This window comes from Myotis nattereri, assembly GCF_964212035.1.
Source record: "Myotis nattereri genome assembly, chromosome: 9".
In the NCBI taxonomy this organism is placed as follows: domain Eukaryota; kingdom Metazoa; phylum Chordata; class Mammalia; order Chiroptera; family Vespertilionidae; genus Myotis; species Myotis nattereri.
In genome coordinates this window covers 17,392,326-17,406,272 of record NC_138084.1, presented here as the reverse complement: position 1 = coordinate 17,406,272, position 13,947 = coordinate 17,392,326, and the positions used below count along the sequence as shown (strand labels likewise).

The 13,947-nt window shown below is 53.7% G+C and overlaps 1 protein-coding gene across 1 annotated transcript; it reads left to right on the top strand.

Annotated features, from left to right (window-relative positions):
• Window positions 1–918: 918 nt before the first annotated feature.
• RAPSN (receptor associated protein of the synapse) lies at window positions 919–12,736 on the top strand (the record flags this gene model as incomplete). The annotated part of the gene is made up of 8 exons (XM_081100393.1): window positions 919–1,110; window positions 1,586–1,924; window positions 9,385–9,543; window positions 10,047–10,145; window positions 10,220–10,342; window positions 10,827–10,880; window positions 11,841–12,040; window positions 12,451–12,736. 8 exons carry the CDS (start codon window positions 919–921, stop codon window positions 12,521–12,523), a joined length of 1,239 nt encoding a protein of 412 aa, XP_080956519.1. The 3' UTR covers window positions 12,524–12,736.
• Window positions 12,737–13,947: the final 1,211 nt, after the last annotated feature.

Below are 13,947 nucleotides of genomic sequence, written 5' to 3'. Positions count from 1 at the left end.
CTGGAGGGCAGTTTGCCGTGGAGCAGACAGGGCTCGGGGTGGCCTCTTGCTTGTCGACACCTGGAGCGTTTCCTGTGTGCCAGGCGCTGTGCTAAGTCCCGGTCAGCTAGTCCGCCATGTAGTTCTCACAGTCCAGTGGCGTGGGTACCACCTCTCTTGCCCAGATCACACTGCCCACACAGCTCACAGTGGCGTCAGACTTCGACCCTGGCAGCCTGGCTCCAGAGCCCATGCTGTCACCCACGGCCCTGCTGCCTGTGCGTTAGGGTTGATCAGCCTCTGGTTGCCCTCATTTTACAGGTGAGGTACTGCGGCCCAGAGAGGACAGTGACTTCGCTGGGGTTACGATGTTGGGACTGGTGTGGGCAGGTTCATGTGGGTATGTGAGCTTGGTGCCCGGGAGACCACAGGAACGAACCCTGGGGGAGGCTGTGCCCTGCCCCTGCCGCCCACACCTGTGTGCCCAGTCTCAGTCCTGCTGCCTCCCAGTCCTCTCCCCAGGCCTGGAGGCGGCTCCGTGGCAAGCCTGCAGGAGGGCCTGGCCTGCCAGGAGGGTCAGGGCCAGTGTCAGAGGTGCCGGAGAGACACCCAGGGGCTGCCCCGGGGGCAGGGTGCCTGTATCCCTGGGAGGCCACCTCCCAGTTCGGGGGCGGGTGCCCCAGAGGCCGCGTGACCTTGCGGCTGACATTCCTAATGGCCACGTGTCTCCAACTGGCAGGGACAGCTGCAGACAAGGGGCCGGACCAGCTTTGTTCCCAGAGCGGCACCCGTTCTCCATCAGGCCCTGCTCCACTCCTGCCTGGAGCTGCTTCCCTTCCTGGGGCTCAGAGGGCGGCTGGTACTGGGGGTCCCCCGCCATGAGTGCCTAGAGGCAGGGAGCCACCGAGGTCCGCCCGGGTGGGGCACGGGGCTCCGGGGATGGGGCAGGACCAGACGAAGCAGCAGATCGAGAAGGGGCTCCAGCTGTACCAGTCCAACCAGACAGAGAAGGCGCTGCAGGTGTGGACGAAGTTGCTGGAAAAGAGCTCGGACCTCGTGGGGCGCTTCCGCGTCCTGGGCTGCCTGGTCACGGCCCACTCGGAGATGGGCCGCTACAAGGAGATGCTGAAGGTGGGCGCGCCCGGCCCTGGCGAGGGAGGGTGGGTCCAGAGCTGATGGCCCCAGGCTTCCTGGCCCCGCTCCCGCTCCTCAGGCCTCCCTGTGCCCCACAAGCTAGCCGCCAGAGGACTGGGGCTCTGAACCCACATCGGAGGCCTGGGTCTTAGATGCTGCGTCTTGGCTTGGGGTTCGGGCCTGTGGCTTTGAACTGCAGGGGCTAGGACTCTCGAGCCAGGAGTCCAGGTTCCAGCCTTCCTGGTGGGGTTTGAGCCTGAGTCTGGGGGTGCTGGCTCCAGGTTTGAGGCTGGGGCTGGGTGGGTGGTGGGGCTGGAGATCTAGGCTGGGGCAGGAAAGGCGGGGCTCTGGGGCTGCGCTTGGGAGGTGGAGGCTCAGGGCTGAGGCTCCGGTCCGCTCTGGCTCCAAAGCTTCGGGCTGTGAGGCTTGGTGGGCAGAGGCTGACGGCCAGTGCCCACCCGCCCTGTGGCAGTTCGCTGTGGTGCAGATCGACACCGCGCGGTCGCTGGAGGATGCCAACTTCCTCCTGGAGAGCTACCTGAACCTGGCGCGCAGCAACGAGAAGCTGTGCGAGTTTCACAAGACCATCTCCTACTGCAAGACCTGCCTCGGCCTGCCTGGCACCAGGGCGGGCGCCCAGCTCGGAGGCCAGGTCAGCCTGAGCATGGGCAACGCCTTCCTGGGCCTCAGCCTCTTCCAGAAGGCCCTGGAGAGCTTCGAGAAGGCCCTGCGCTACGCCCACAACAACGACGACACCATGCTCGAGTGCCGCGTCTGCTGCAGCCTGGGCAGCTTCTACGCCCAGGTCAAGGTGGGCTGGGCCGGGGGAGGGCCGCGGCGGGCTCAGGCTCCCCTGCGTTACCTCGTTCAGTCCTTTCGTTTAGGTAGGGACGAGGTGGACGAGAGTCCGAGAGGGGTGACCCTTACCCAGGAAGGTAAAGACTGGGTCAGGAAGGGCAGAGCCGGAAATCAACCCTTGATCTGTCTGATTCTCTGGGGGAACGGGAGGCTCCTGGGTGAGGAGGGGCTGTGAAACAGCCCTGCCACGCACTTCCTGTGTGAGCCTGGACACGGCCTTCTCCTTTCTGAACCTTGGTAGGTATCTATACTAATAAAAGCATAATATGCTAATTAGACCAGACGTCCTTCCAGACATCCTTCCATCCTTCCGGGCAAAGCCAGGGCTGTGAGAGAAGCCTGGGTCCCAGGTGCCTGCCAGCGGCCGCAGGGGATCCCAGGTGCGAGAGCGGGGACGGAGGCCTACTCTTGCACGATTTTCATGCATCGGGCCTCTAGTATCTATATAATGAGGGAGAGTAAGGATTCATTCATCATATATTTATTGAGCATTTACTGTATCCCAGGCACTGTTGGCCCGGGGTGCAGCAGTGCCAGCAATAGCCAAGTCCCTGGCCTCCTGAAGCTTGCCCTCTAGTTGGGGGGAGAAAGAGGATGAACACAGTGAGTAAGTAAACTACACAGCATGCTAGAAAGTGCTTCCGAGGAAGAAGGAAAGCAGAGAAAGGGGTCAGAGATGCTGCAACGTCAAACAATTGGACGTTGCAAGACTCACAGACGTGGTGCCCATGACTTGAAGGAGATGAGAGTGCGAGCCATGCAGAAACCTGGGAACGAGTGGAAAAGATGGCACAGCTAAGGCAAAGCTCTGCCCCGGAAGGGGGGAGCAGACCTGGCATGTTCCAGGCAGGATGGAGGCCGGGCAGGGGAGAAGGAGAAAGGAGGTGGGGTCAGAGGGTCAGGGGAGGGAGAAGGCAGACTGTGAATGAACTGATGGGACCAGTGACCGCAGGCTTCTGGTCCTGAGCAGTTGTTCTTTCTCTGGCAGCCAGGCTGCACTTGGCAGATGTCAGTGCCTGGCGCATAGTAGATGCTCAGTAAATCTCAGGGTCAGGGAGTGTGCAGAGCGTTCAGAGCTGGGTCATGAGGAAACGAGTCGTCCAGAATGACACTGAGGATTTTGTTTTCAGCAGCTAGATGGACAGGGAAGCCACCCAGTGAGATGCAATAGGATTGGAGAGGAATAGGGGTGTTCTCAAGCCTTTCTTTATTATGAAGAAAATTAACCATACAGGAAAGTCAAGAGAATAATGTAATGAATTTCCATATACCAACTTAGATTTAACAGTTCTTAATATTTGGCCTTACTTGATTTACATATTTTTTCTATTTTCATCTAAAATTTTTATTTGAGCCGAACCGGTTTGGCTCAGTGGATAGAGCGTCGACCTGCGGACTCAAGGGTCCCGGGTTCGATTCCGGTCAAGGGCATGTACCCTGATTGCGGGCACATCCCCAGTGGGGGGTGTGCAGGAGGCAGCTGATCGATGTTTCTCTCTCATCGCTGTTTCTAACTCTCTATCCTTCTCCCTTCTTCTCTGTATAAAATCAATAAAATATATTTAAAAAATAAAATAAAATAAAATAAAATTTTTATTTGAAAAAATATTTTTTCAATTGACTTCAGAGAGGAAGGGAGAAGGAGAGAGAGATAGAAACATCAATGATGAGAATCACTGATTGGTTGCTTCCTACTGGGGATCGAGCACGCAACCCAGGCATGTACCTTGACCGGGAATCGAACCATGACCTCCTGCTTCATAGGTCGATGCTCAACCACTGAGCCATGCCCGCTGGGCTAAAAATTTCAGTTAGAGTTGACATTTAATATTATATCAGTTTCAGGTGTGCAGCATTTACATACCTTACGAAGGGATCCCCCTGAAAAGTCTAGTACCCACCTGGCACCATCTATAGTTATTACAGTATTATTGACTATATTCCCTGTGCTGTGATTTACATTCCTGTGACTATTTTGTAACTGCTAATTTGTACTTTTAATCCCTGAAGTGTCATGATATAAAATGATAGACATCACGATATTTTTACCCCAAAGTAGTTTAGTATGCATCTTTGGGATAGAGGGGGGAGGACATTTTCTTATATAAGGACCCTTTCATACATAATCACGAAGCTATTACCACACACACCATAATGAGCTACTTTATTTATCTTAAATTTCTGTGCTTATCCTGGAAAGACGCCTGTGCCCTCGGTGCCTTTGGACTGGAACAGAAACAGGAGCCACACGTGGCAGTGGTTAGTGTGCCTCTTAAGTCTCTTTGGGTAGAAAATTCCCTCCCTTCCATTATTTCCCATCATTTATTGAAGAAGCCAGATTAACTCCCTGGTAGAACGTTCCATCTCATTGTCTCATTGCTTCCTCAAGGAGTCGTGTAATTGTTCCCTTATCTCTTTTTCTCCCCGTGAACTGCAATGTGAATAAGGACGCGGAGAGAGGTAGGTGGCCCACTTCGGTAAGAACGTTACATGAGCAATGCCGTTGTCAACGTCAGAAACGTTCAAACCCATAGAGAGTTTTTGTGAGTTTATTTGAGCCAAACTGTTGACAATTGCCCGGAAGCAAAATGTCAAGGGATTGAGAGAATGCTCTGGAGAATGGCAGTTTTGCACCTTATTTTATATATCCCGGTCAAAAGAGGAGACATATGTAGGTTACAAGAAATCCATTGGTGATAGGTTAGGGAGGCGGGAGAAAGCAGAGGGGAAACCTCTGGGAGTGGGTAAAAAGTAAAATTGCAGACTTCTTTTACTAGATGGGTATAGAATGGTTAACAGTCAACCATGGACTCAGTAACCATGCGGGGGTTTGCGGTCTCCCTAGAGCGGTGCCTGTGCTGAGAGGGGTCCGGAAAAAGGAAAATTACTTTGACATTCCCAAGGTCTGTTATCATAGATGCAAAAAGACAATAGACAGGCTCAGCTGAGGTGAAGATTAACCTTTGTCAGGAAAGATGCTGGCCCTGGGCGTGACGACCCACTGTAAACGATGTGTCGTTTAAAAGCTTTCATTTCAGGCCGTCCTCTGTGGCTAGTTTAGGTCTCAGCGTGTAAGGCCTCCCCGAGCGTGTCAGGTTCAGGACGTGGCCCCTTTCGTCCACGCCGTGTTCTTCATATCACAGCCTATCGGGTGGTTGAGGGGGTGGCCGCCTGATCCCTCCGTTTTAGGGCTTGTGTCTTTCCTTTCATGGTGCCTGGGAGCATTCAGCTCTGCAGTGACATTTACTGTAATGGTTTTAGCATCCGTTGCTGTTTGTTGCCTGGATCAACCATTCATTTTTACTCTAATAAAATGGCCATTTCCAAGTACTCGTATTCCTGCTACAATTATGAGCTGAGAACTTTCTAAAGGGAAGACCTTTCCCTCATCTTTTGGGACTAGGCGGTTACTTTGAAATACCGTTCCTGAAGGAAAGGCCGAATAAGCACTTTTTCCTTCTTTAGTTACCACTTTTCAGAGTAAGGAGTGGAGGTGATGGCTGCCTTGCGTGGTCACACGGACAGGTTTGTTGCTTCCTCTTCTCGGGGTATCGTTATGAAAGCGTGGATTTTCCTCATATCCAGAGCTCTTCGGTCGATCGCTATGATTGTTCTTTTTGATGTTCATATTACCTCAGCTCTCGTCCGTGGAATCCCGTTCAGTAAGCGCCTGTGTCCTCGGACGAGATTAATTTAGTCTTGGAAAGCGTTTTGCTTTCTGGCACAGGAAACTGCCCCAGGCTCCTTTTCTATAGTCCTCATCTCAGACCCGGAATCAGCCATTTCTTTGGGTTCTTTTTAGTAGAAAATGGTATTTAAAGGCAAACTGTTGGCTCTCGGGGTGCTGGCTGCTGGGTTGTCATTGCTTCTAAACCTTTTCAGTTGCCAGGGTGTTTTCTAGTGATGCTTCCAGTTCAAGTCTAATGTTTCTGGATTTTCCCTAACTTATTTTATTTTTTTTAAAATATATTTTATTGATTTTTTACAGAGAGGCGGGGAGAGGGATAGAGAGTTAGAAACATCGATGAGAAAGAAACATCGATCAGCTGCCCCCTGCACGCCCCCTACTGGGGATGTGCCCGCAACCAAGGTACATGCCCTTGACCGGAATTGAACCTGGGACCCTTGAGTCTGCAGGCTCTATCCGCTGAGCCAAACCGGTTAGGGCACCCCTAACTTATTTTAAACTCAATTCTCTTTTCTCTTAGACTAAAAATCTTGGTTTCTAACAACACAATTAAGTGTTTACTTTATCCTACAAAATACATAAAATAGTTTCAACAGACAATACCAATATTATTTAAAAAAAAAAAAGCTGAAGGAAATTTAAGATTTCTTTCCTTTTTTTATCTTTATAATACATCCCACTATGGATGAACTGTCCAAGTATATGTTGTAAGTTCATTTGAAAATTTTTTTTCTGTGTAGTTATACTAATGTAGCATAATGCGATAAAATGTATTATAGTGCAACCATATTATATTACATTATGTTATATATAACATTTTATATATATATATATATGTAACATTAACGTATTTATTATAATAATCTTTATATAAAAGCCTAAGTGACTGTCTGACTACTGTTCAACCATCCAACTGGAGCTATGATGCACACTGACCACCAGGATAGAGACCTGGTGCACGGATTTGTGCACTGGTGGGGTCCCTTGGCCTGGCCTCCGGGGATCGGGCCAAAACCAGATCTTTGACATCCTGTGAGGGGTCCCAGATTACAAGAGGGCAGTTCTCGGGTGATGCACCCTGGAATCGGGGTCCCTCCTCTCTGGTTCTAGGTGCGTCATCTAAGAATCGCAGCTGCCAAGTCACTGCAGCTCAGCAGCTCCTGCGTTGAGCATCTGCCATCTGGTGGTCATTGCATGTCATAGCTACTGGTCGGATGGTCAAACGGTCAGATGGTCACTTCAGCTTTTATATATATCGACTAGGGGCCTGGTGCACATATTCATGCCCTCGTGGGGTCCCTCGGCCTGGCCTGCGGGGATCAGTGGATTTCTGCGCCGTCACAGCCTGGCCTTACCTGCCAGCTCGTCGGCTCCAGCCCGCTGTCTGCTTCGATCCCATGCAGCACAAAGCAGTGCCCAAAGCGGCAGGTGGCCAGGGAGGAGCCCGTGCCCTGGCCGGACGCCGTGCCGGACGCCGTGCTGTCCCACTCCGCTCATCCCAGCCCCGCTGCGCCTGCCGCCGCTGCTCGGTAGGCTCACTGCCGCTCCACTGTGCTGCGGTCTCTACGCACCTGTCCTAGGGTGACCGGTGCACTCATGACCACGCAGCTGACACTTGTCATAGCAGCCTCGCTCCTCGCGTGGCGTGAGAAGCAGCTGCGGGCTTACGCCCAGTGAGTCCCAATGCCAGGACCGGGAACCATGAGCCCAGCGCCCGTTGGTCAGCTGAGCAGGGCTCCCTCTGTGGGAGCGCACTGACCACCATGGGGTAGCTCCTGCATTGAGTGCCTGCCCCCTGGTGGTCAGTATGCATCATAGCTACCAGTTGACTGGTTGACTGGTTGCTTAGGCTTTTATCTATAGACTAGAGGCCCGGTGCACAAATTTGTGCACAGGTGGGGTCCCTCTGCCTGGCTCATGACCAGGGCCATGTCGCCCAGTCATGAACAGGGCCAATTGGGGCCAGCCAGCCAGGGGGAGGGACTGCAGGAGATTGGCTATGGGAGCACACTGACCACCAGGGGGCAGCTTCTGCATTGAGCATCTGCCCCCTGGTGGTCAGTGTGCATCATAGCGACCAGTCAACTGGTTGTAACAGTTGCTTAGGCTTTTATATATATAGAATAGATAATAATTATAGTTATCATAATTAATTACAATATAATAATATGATATGCATTTAGGGTGACTTATTTCTATTTTCTGTTTTTAGGGTTTTTGGTTTTTTTCCTCACCTGAGTAGTATATTTTTCCATTGATTATTAGAGAAAGTGAAAGAGAGAGGGAAAGACAGAGAGAAATATCAATGTGAGAGAAACACATCGATTGGTTGCCTCCTGCACACACCCCGCCCAGGGTTCAGGCTTGGGAGGACCCTGCAACCGAGGTACGTGCCCTTGAATGGAATCGAACCCGGGATTCACAGAGCCAAACTGGCTAGGGCTGTCTTTAGGGTGTCGTGTTTTGTGTTTTTTTTAATTAAAATTTTATGAAACTAGAACATTTACATGACTTCAAATTAAAAGTACATGTTAGGAACAGGTTTCTGCAGGGGTTATTGAGAGTTCTGTTGGTCATATTAACTTAGAGATGCCGGTTGGCTCTTCGGTGGAAGGGCAAATAGGTTTCTATGAGGATGAACAGGGAAACGGGGCTGTGGCTGAAGGAGACGTGAGTCAAAAGAAGATTGTTGGACTTTTATTTTTTTCTTTTAAATGAGGCGAGAAAGGCTGATGGGACTTGTTCCCGAGCCCGAGGAGGGGCTCACGTCTGATTGGAGCGGGGAGCCCTCCGGCACATCGGCAGGAGGGAAGCAGAGGGCCCGTCGGTGGGGTTGATGGATAAGCCGGTGAACGGAGCTCCTCTCTGATTTTCTTCTGTTTTCCAAACCGAGTGAGGCGAGGTTGTCGGCTCATCCTGGGCGGGTAGAAAGGGGCTTGGAGGTTTGAGGAGAAAGGAAGGATGAGAGAATGATTTCATTGCCGCAGTCCCGATGTTTCATTCCTCAGTGAGTCAGTCACGGACCTTCAGGGAGCAGCTGCTGCTGGGTCCAGGAGGCAGCCTGCTGGGTGGGGGTGGGGAGGACACCAGAGCCCCTCCCCCCTTCTGTGTGTCTCTGAAGCTGAGGGACCCCAGGGGCTGGGTGAGAAGAGAAGCCAGCTGTATTTTCTTGCCTTCTCACTCACTCATTCATTCATTTAACAAATATAGAGATTTAAAATATTTTTATTGATTTCAGAGAGGAATGGACAGGGAGAGAGACATAGAAACACCAATGATGAGAGAGAATCATTGATTGGCTGCTTCCCGCACGCCCCCCACTCGGGATTGAGCCTGCAACCCAGGCATGGGTCCTTGATCGGAATTGAACCCGGGACCCTTCAGTCCACAGTCCGATGCTCTATCCACTGAGCCAAACCGGTTAGGGCCATTCAACAAATATTTATTGTACATCTACTAAATGCCAAGAACCGAGCAATGGGTTATAATCCAACATCAGCACACCAGGTGCAAATCCCTGTGTTCATGGAACCCACACCTTCCCACTGGCTGTTGCCCCTGCCTGGTCAGCCCTTTCCCTGGATTCCAGAAAGGATGAATGAACACCCCACGAGGCCTGTGGGCCCCTGACAGCCAGAGAAGCCAGGGCCTACAGCCTTCAGCTTAGGGGCAGCTCCTGACACTCGGCGTGCCCCCTCACCCCACCCCGCCCTGTGTCCCTGCAGGACTACGAGAAAGCTCTGTTCTTCCCCTGCAAGGCCGCAGAGCTCGTCAATGACTATGGCAAAGGCTGGAGCCTCAAGTACCGGGCCATGAGCCAGTACCACATGGCTGTGGCGTATCGCCTGCTGGGCCACCTGGGCAGTGCCATGGAGTGTTGTGAGGTGGGGCAGCAGGGGAGCGGGCAGGGGGTGGTGTGGGCCAGGGTCTGGGGCCCAGAGCAGGTGGGTCTCCTCCTTCCAGATCAGCCCACAGAAGCCCCATGTCTTGCTCCTGCTCCAGCCTTTCCATAGCTGAGCCCTGAGGCTGCATGCTTCTCCCGTCCCCACCTCACTCCTTCCAGTCCATTCTCAGGGTGGGGGGCTTCCCTGTGCCCCCCCCATCCTCTGGGGGACACTTTAAGTTGGAAGAGAGCCATCTCTGAAGTTCCACCGACCTGGGTTCAAATCCCAGCTTTGCCTCTTCCTAGCCAGGTGGCCTGATGGAGTCACTTCTGCTCTCTGAGCCTCAGTTTCCACTTTGCGGGGTGCTGCGAGGCCCCACTGCCTCGGTGTGTGGGGCCCCAGAACCGTGATTGGTGTGTAGGGCTCTGAGGATGTTGGTGATCCCTGGGCGCCCCAGTGGTGGGGGCAGACAAACAGCCCTGAGCGACCGGCCTCCCTCACAGGAGTCGATGAAGATCGCCCTGCAGCACGGGGACCGGCCACTGCAGGCCCTCTGCCTGCTCTGCTTTGCTGACATCCACCGGAGCCGCGGGGACCTGGAGGTGAGGTCACCAGGATGTGGGGCAGGGGGGGCAGGCCTGGCCCAGCCTGACCCCACCCCCACCTGGCTGTGCAGACAGCCTTCCCCAGGTACGACTCCGCCATGAGCATCATGACCGAGATCGGCAACCGCCTGGGGCAGGTGCAGGTGCTGCTGGGTGTGGCCAAATGCTGGGTGGCCCGGAAGGCGCTGGACAAGGTGAGGGTAGGCCCGGCCCGATGGCCCCCAGCTCTCCCAGGGCTCCCAGCCAACAATCTGTGGGTCTGGTCCTCTGCAGGACTTTCACACACGTTGTCTACCGTCAGCTTTCCCCCGATCTAGGCACCCAGGCCGTTTTCCAGGCTCAGAGAAGGCCCACGTGTTGCCCAGTCACACAGCTAAGCTAGTAAAGGGCCAGAGCTGGGGTGTGAACTCAGAATACTGTAACTGCTTCCCGTGCCTGCACAACACCCCACCAGACAGAAATGTTTCCCCCTTCTGCATCTGAGTAAACTGAAGCAGGAGGCAGCACCCACAGAGCTCTTGCAGCGTCACCCCAGTCTCCTCCTGCTACCTTCACACACAGGGCGGCTGCCCAGCCACGGCACCCTCCCCATGCCCACCTCTCCCTACCCGCTTTCTTGCCTGTGAGCCAAGGCCTCAGTCAGACAGCTCTGTGCTCAGAGCGGTGCTTGCCTTCCAGGCCCTGGATGCCATCGAGAGAGCCCAGGACCTGGCCGAGGAGGTGGGCAACAAGGTCAGACCTGATTCCGTCTCTGGGGCTGGAGCCAAGAGCCCAGGTGGGATAGTGGGTGGGAGGAGAGGGCCCCCGAGCCCGCTCATACCCCGAGCCCTTCCTGGTCTCCAGGAGTTGCCCCAGCCATCCCCAGACCCCGGCTGTCTCTCTTTCACCCAGAGAGCCCTGCAAAGGGCTGGGCGAGAATTCTGCAGTTCCGAGGGTAGCAGAATTCCTCAGAACTTTCTTGATGGTCATCAAAACTCCTAATATGGCCTCCACTCGCTGAGAGATGGGCATCCCAGGGCTCTTGTAGGTATCGCTTCCAGTCCTCGCTGTCTCTCTGCAAAGGTGGGTAAGGTGAGCCTCATTTTACAGATAGAAAGGCGAGGCTCACAGGGGTGCTCAAGATCCTACTACCTGGCAACTGGCCTGTCTACACTGCCCAGATATATGGCCTCTCTAAATTCAATATTTGTATCCAAACATCTATACAGTGAAAACAGGCTCAGCGTTTCTCACAGTCTTCTAAAAGATGTGCATTTCTCCGGAGGTGGGTCATAGTCCCAAAATGCTTGTTTGTAGCCACTCGGGTGTACCCGAGTATCTTGGTCTGATCAGAAATGCTAGCAAGTTGCTGTGTGTATTTAACCAATGAGAACAGGAAAACAATTATGGAGTCGATGCAACAGGTTCGGTCAATTAAACCCTTCAGAAACGTGGGGTCCCAGCTGGTTCTAGGGGTGAAGACCACTGACCTCACCACCCCCTAATTCTGCATGAGGGGAAACCAAGGCCCAGAGAGGGCAGGACGTTTTTTCTAGGTCCATCAGCCAGGCAGGAACGTGCCCAGGACTGGACCCTGTACGGCCTGACTTCAGGACAGCTTCTCGGGCTGGGCAAGGGGAGGCGGGACAGCTGCTCACCAACACTGACCTGGTCTCGTCCCCTCCGCCCGCACTCCTGTCCCCACGGGCCCAGCTGAGCCAGCTGAAGCTGCACTGCCTGAGCGAGAGCATCTACCGCAGCAAGGGGCTGCAGCGGGAGCTGCGCGCCCACGTCGTGCGCTTCCACGAGTGCGTGGAGGAGACGGAGCTCTACTGCGGCCTGTGCGGGGAGTCCATAGGCGAGAAGAACAGCCGGCTGCAGGCCCTGCCCTGCTCCCACATCTTCCACCTCCGGTGAGGGCTCCCGCTGGCCGGGAAAGGGGGCACGCGGGCCTCTTTGGGGTGCTCTAGGTTCTAATCACAATAGTAATACTAACAGCAGACATTTACATAGTGCTTTCTGGGTCCCAGGTGTTCCTAAAAGCTTCCCATGTATTAACCCATTGGATCCTCCCATTCTTACAATCATTCTCCCCAAAGAGAATCCCGAGAGGCCTCTGAAAGGTCATGGCATTCAGACACCTGGAAGTGACCCCTTCCGGGCCAGGGCAATGGGCAAGCAGGGCTGCAGGCAGGGAACTGAGGGCCATCCTCTTCCCCTGACACCTTCCAAGCCCCTGCAGAGGAGAGGGTAGGAGAGAGAGGCCCTGGCCCAGGATGGAAGGAAGGGCTCAGTGAGTGCACAGAGCCCTTTGCCTCCCAAGGTGCCTGCAGAACAATGGGACCCGGAGCTGCCCCAACTGCCGCCGCTCTTCCATGAAGCCTGGCTTTGTGTGACATCGTCAGCACTCGTCACCTCACCTGCTCGGCTCCTCCACCCCTGACTGGCCATGTTTTGGACACCTGTTTACTCCCAGAGCAACCACCAGGCCTCCTTGGGCCTCCACCAGGGTCTGAGGCCTGCCAACGACTGCTCCTCAAGGCCCCACTGTCATCGCCCACCTCTTTGTACTTTGTTCTTTATAGAAAAATAAACCGTTTGTACGTGGTCCCAGCGATTCTGACTTCCCTGCCCATGTGAGCGTCCTCAGGCACAAGCGTCCCTCCGCACATGTGTGTGAGTGCCCCCAGCTGCCCCTCCAGGTTCTTGGGATGCCGGTGAGCCAGAGACAAAGATCTCTGCGGGGGGAGCTGCTGGCATGCAGGGGTGGGTGGGAGGATGCAATAGACAGTAATGATAATCAAGCAACATAGAAAGTCTGTTAGGGCCCAGCTGGCATGGCGCAGTGGTTGAGCATCAACCTATGAACCAGGAGGTCACAGTTCAATTCCCAATCAGGGCACATGCCTGGGTTTCGGGCTGGATCCCCAGTGTAAGTGTGCAGGAGACAGCTGATCAATGATTCTCTCTCATCATTGATGTTTCTCTCTCTCCCTCTCCCTCCCTCTCTGAAATCAATCAATGCACACACACACACACACATACATAAAGAGATCTATTAGAAAGATGTTATGGATCGAATTGTGTTCCCCAAAGTGCATATGTTGAAGTCCTAATGCAGAACAGAGGACACAGGTGCAACAAATGAGTCTCATTTGATCCAAAGAGACCTGTCTTACTCAGTGAGATGAAAAGAAACGATTACAGACGTGATGTTTACTGTTTTAATTGTAGAGGCTCATTGCCAACTGAGCTCTTCCCACAGGGGCAGTGCTGTGGCTCCTGCTCTGAAGCTAGTAGCAGCAGTGATCATTCTTTAAAACTGGTTAAGGAATCTCTCTTAAAAATGCTGCCTGAGGTGTTATCCCCCCCCCTTTTTTTTTTCGCCCTTTGCACACGGCTGGCGTATGTTGTTTATAGTTTGGGAGGAGGGGCCGTTGTGCAAATCCCCTAATTCCTAACTGGGCCATACTCTGAGGTTGAATCACTCCTTCCAAAGCGCCCCTTCAGTTATGGGCCAAAATAAGACTACATTTCCCAAGGGGCTTTGCGGCCATCGTCCTTTCTCCCGCCCCTTCCGGTTATACATCCAGGCCCCGCCCGCTGCACGCGTCGGCCAATAGCACGGTACAAACAGGACGAGGGCGGGAACTTCTCAGGAGACAGGGGGTGGCTCCTGTGGCCCGGCGTGGTCTTTTGAACCCGAGAAGCAGATTCGCGGCTGGAGATAAATCGGCTAGAGTCAGGACCTGAAGAAAGAGGTCTGCTACTAGTCCACGGCTGGTGTTAAGAAAGATAGTACTAATTTTCTGCCACGGCT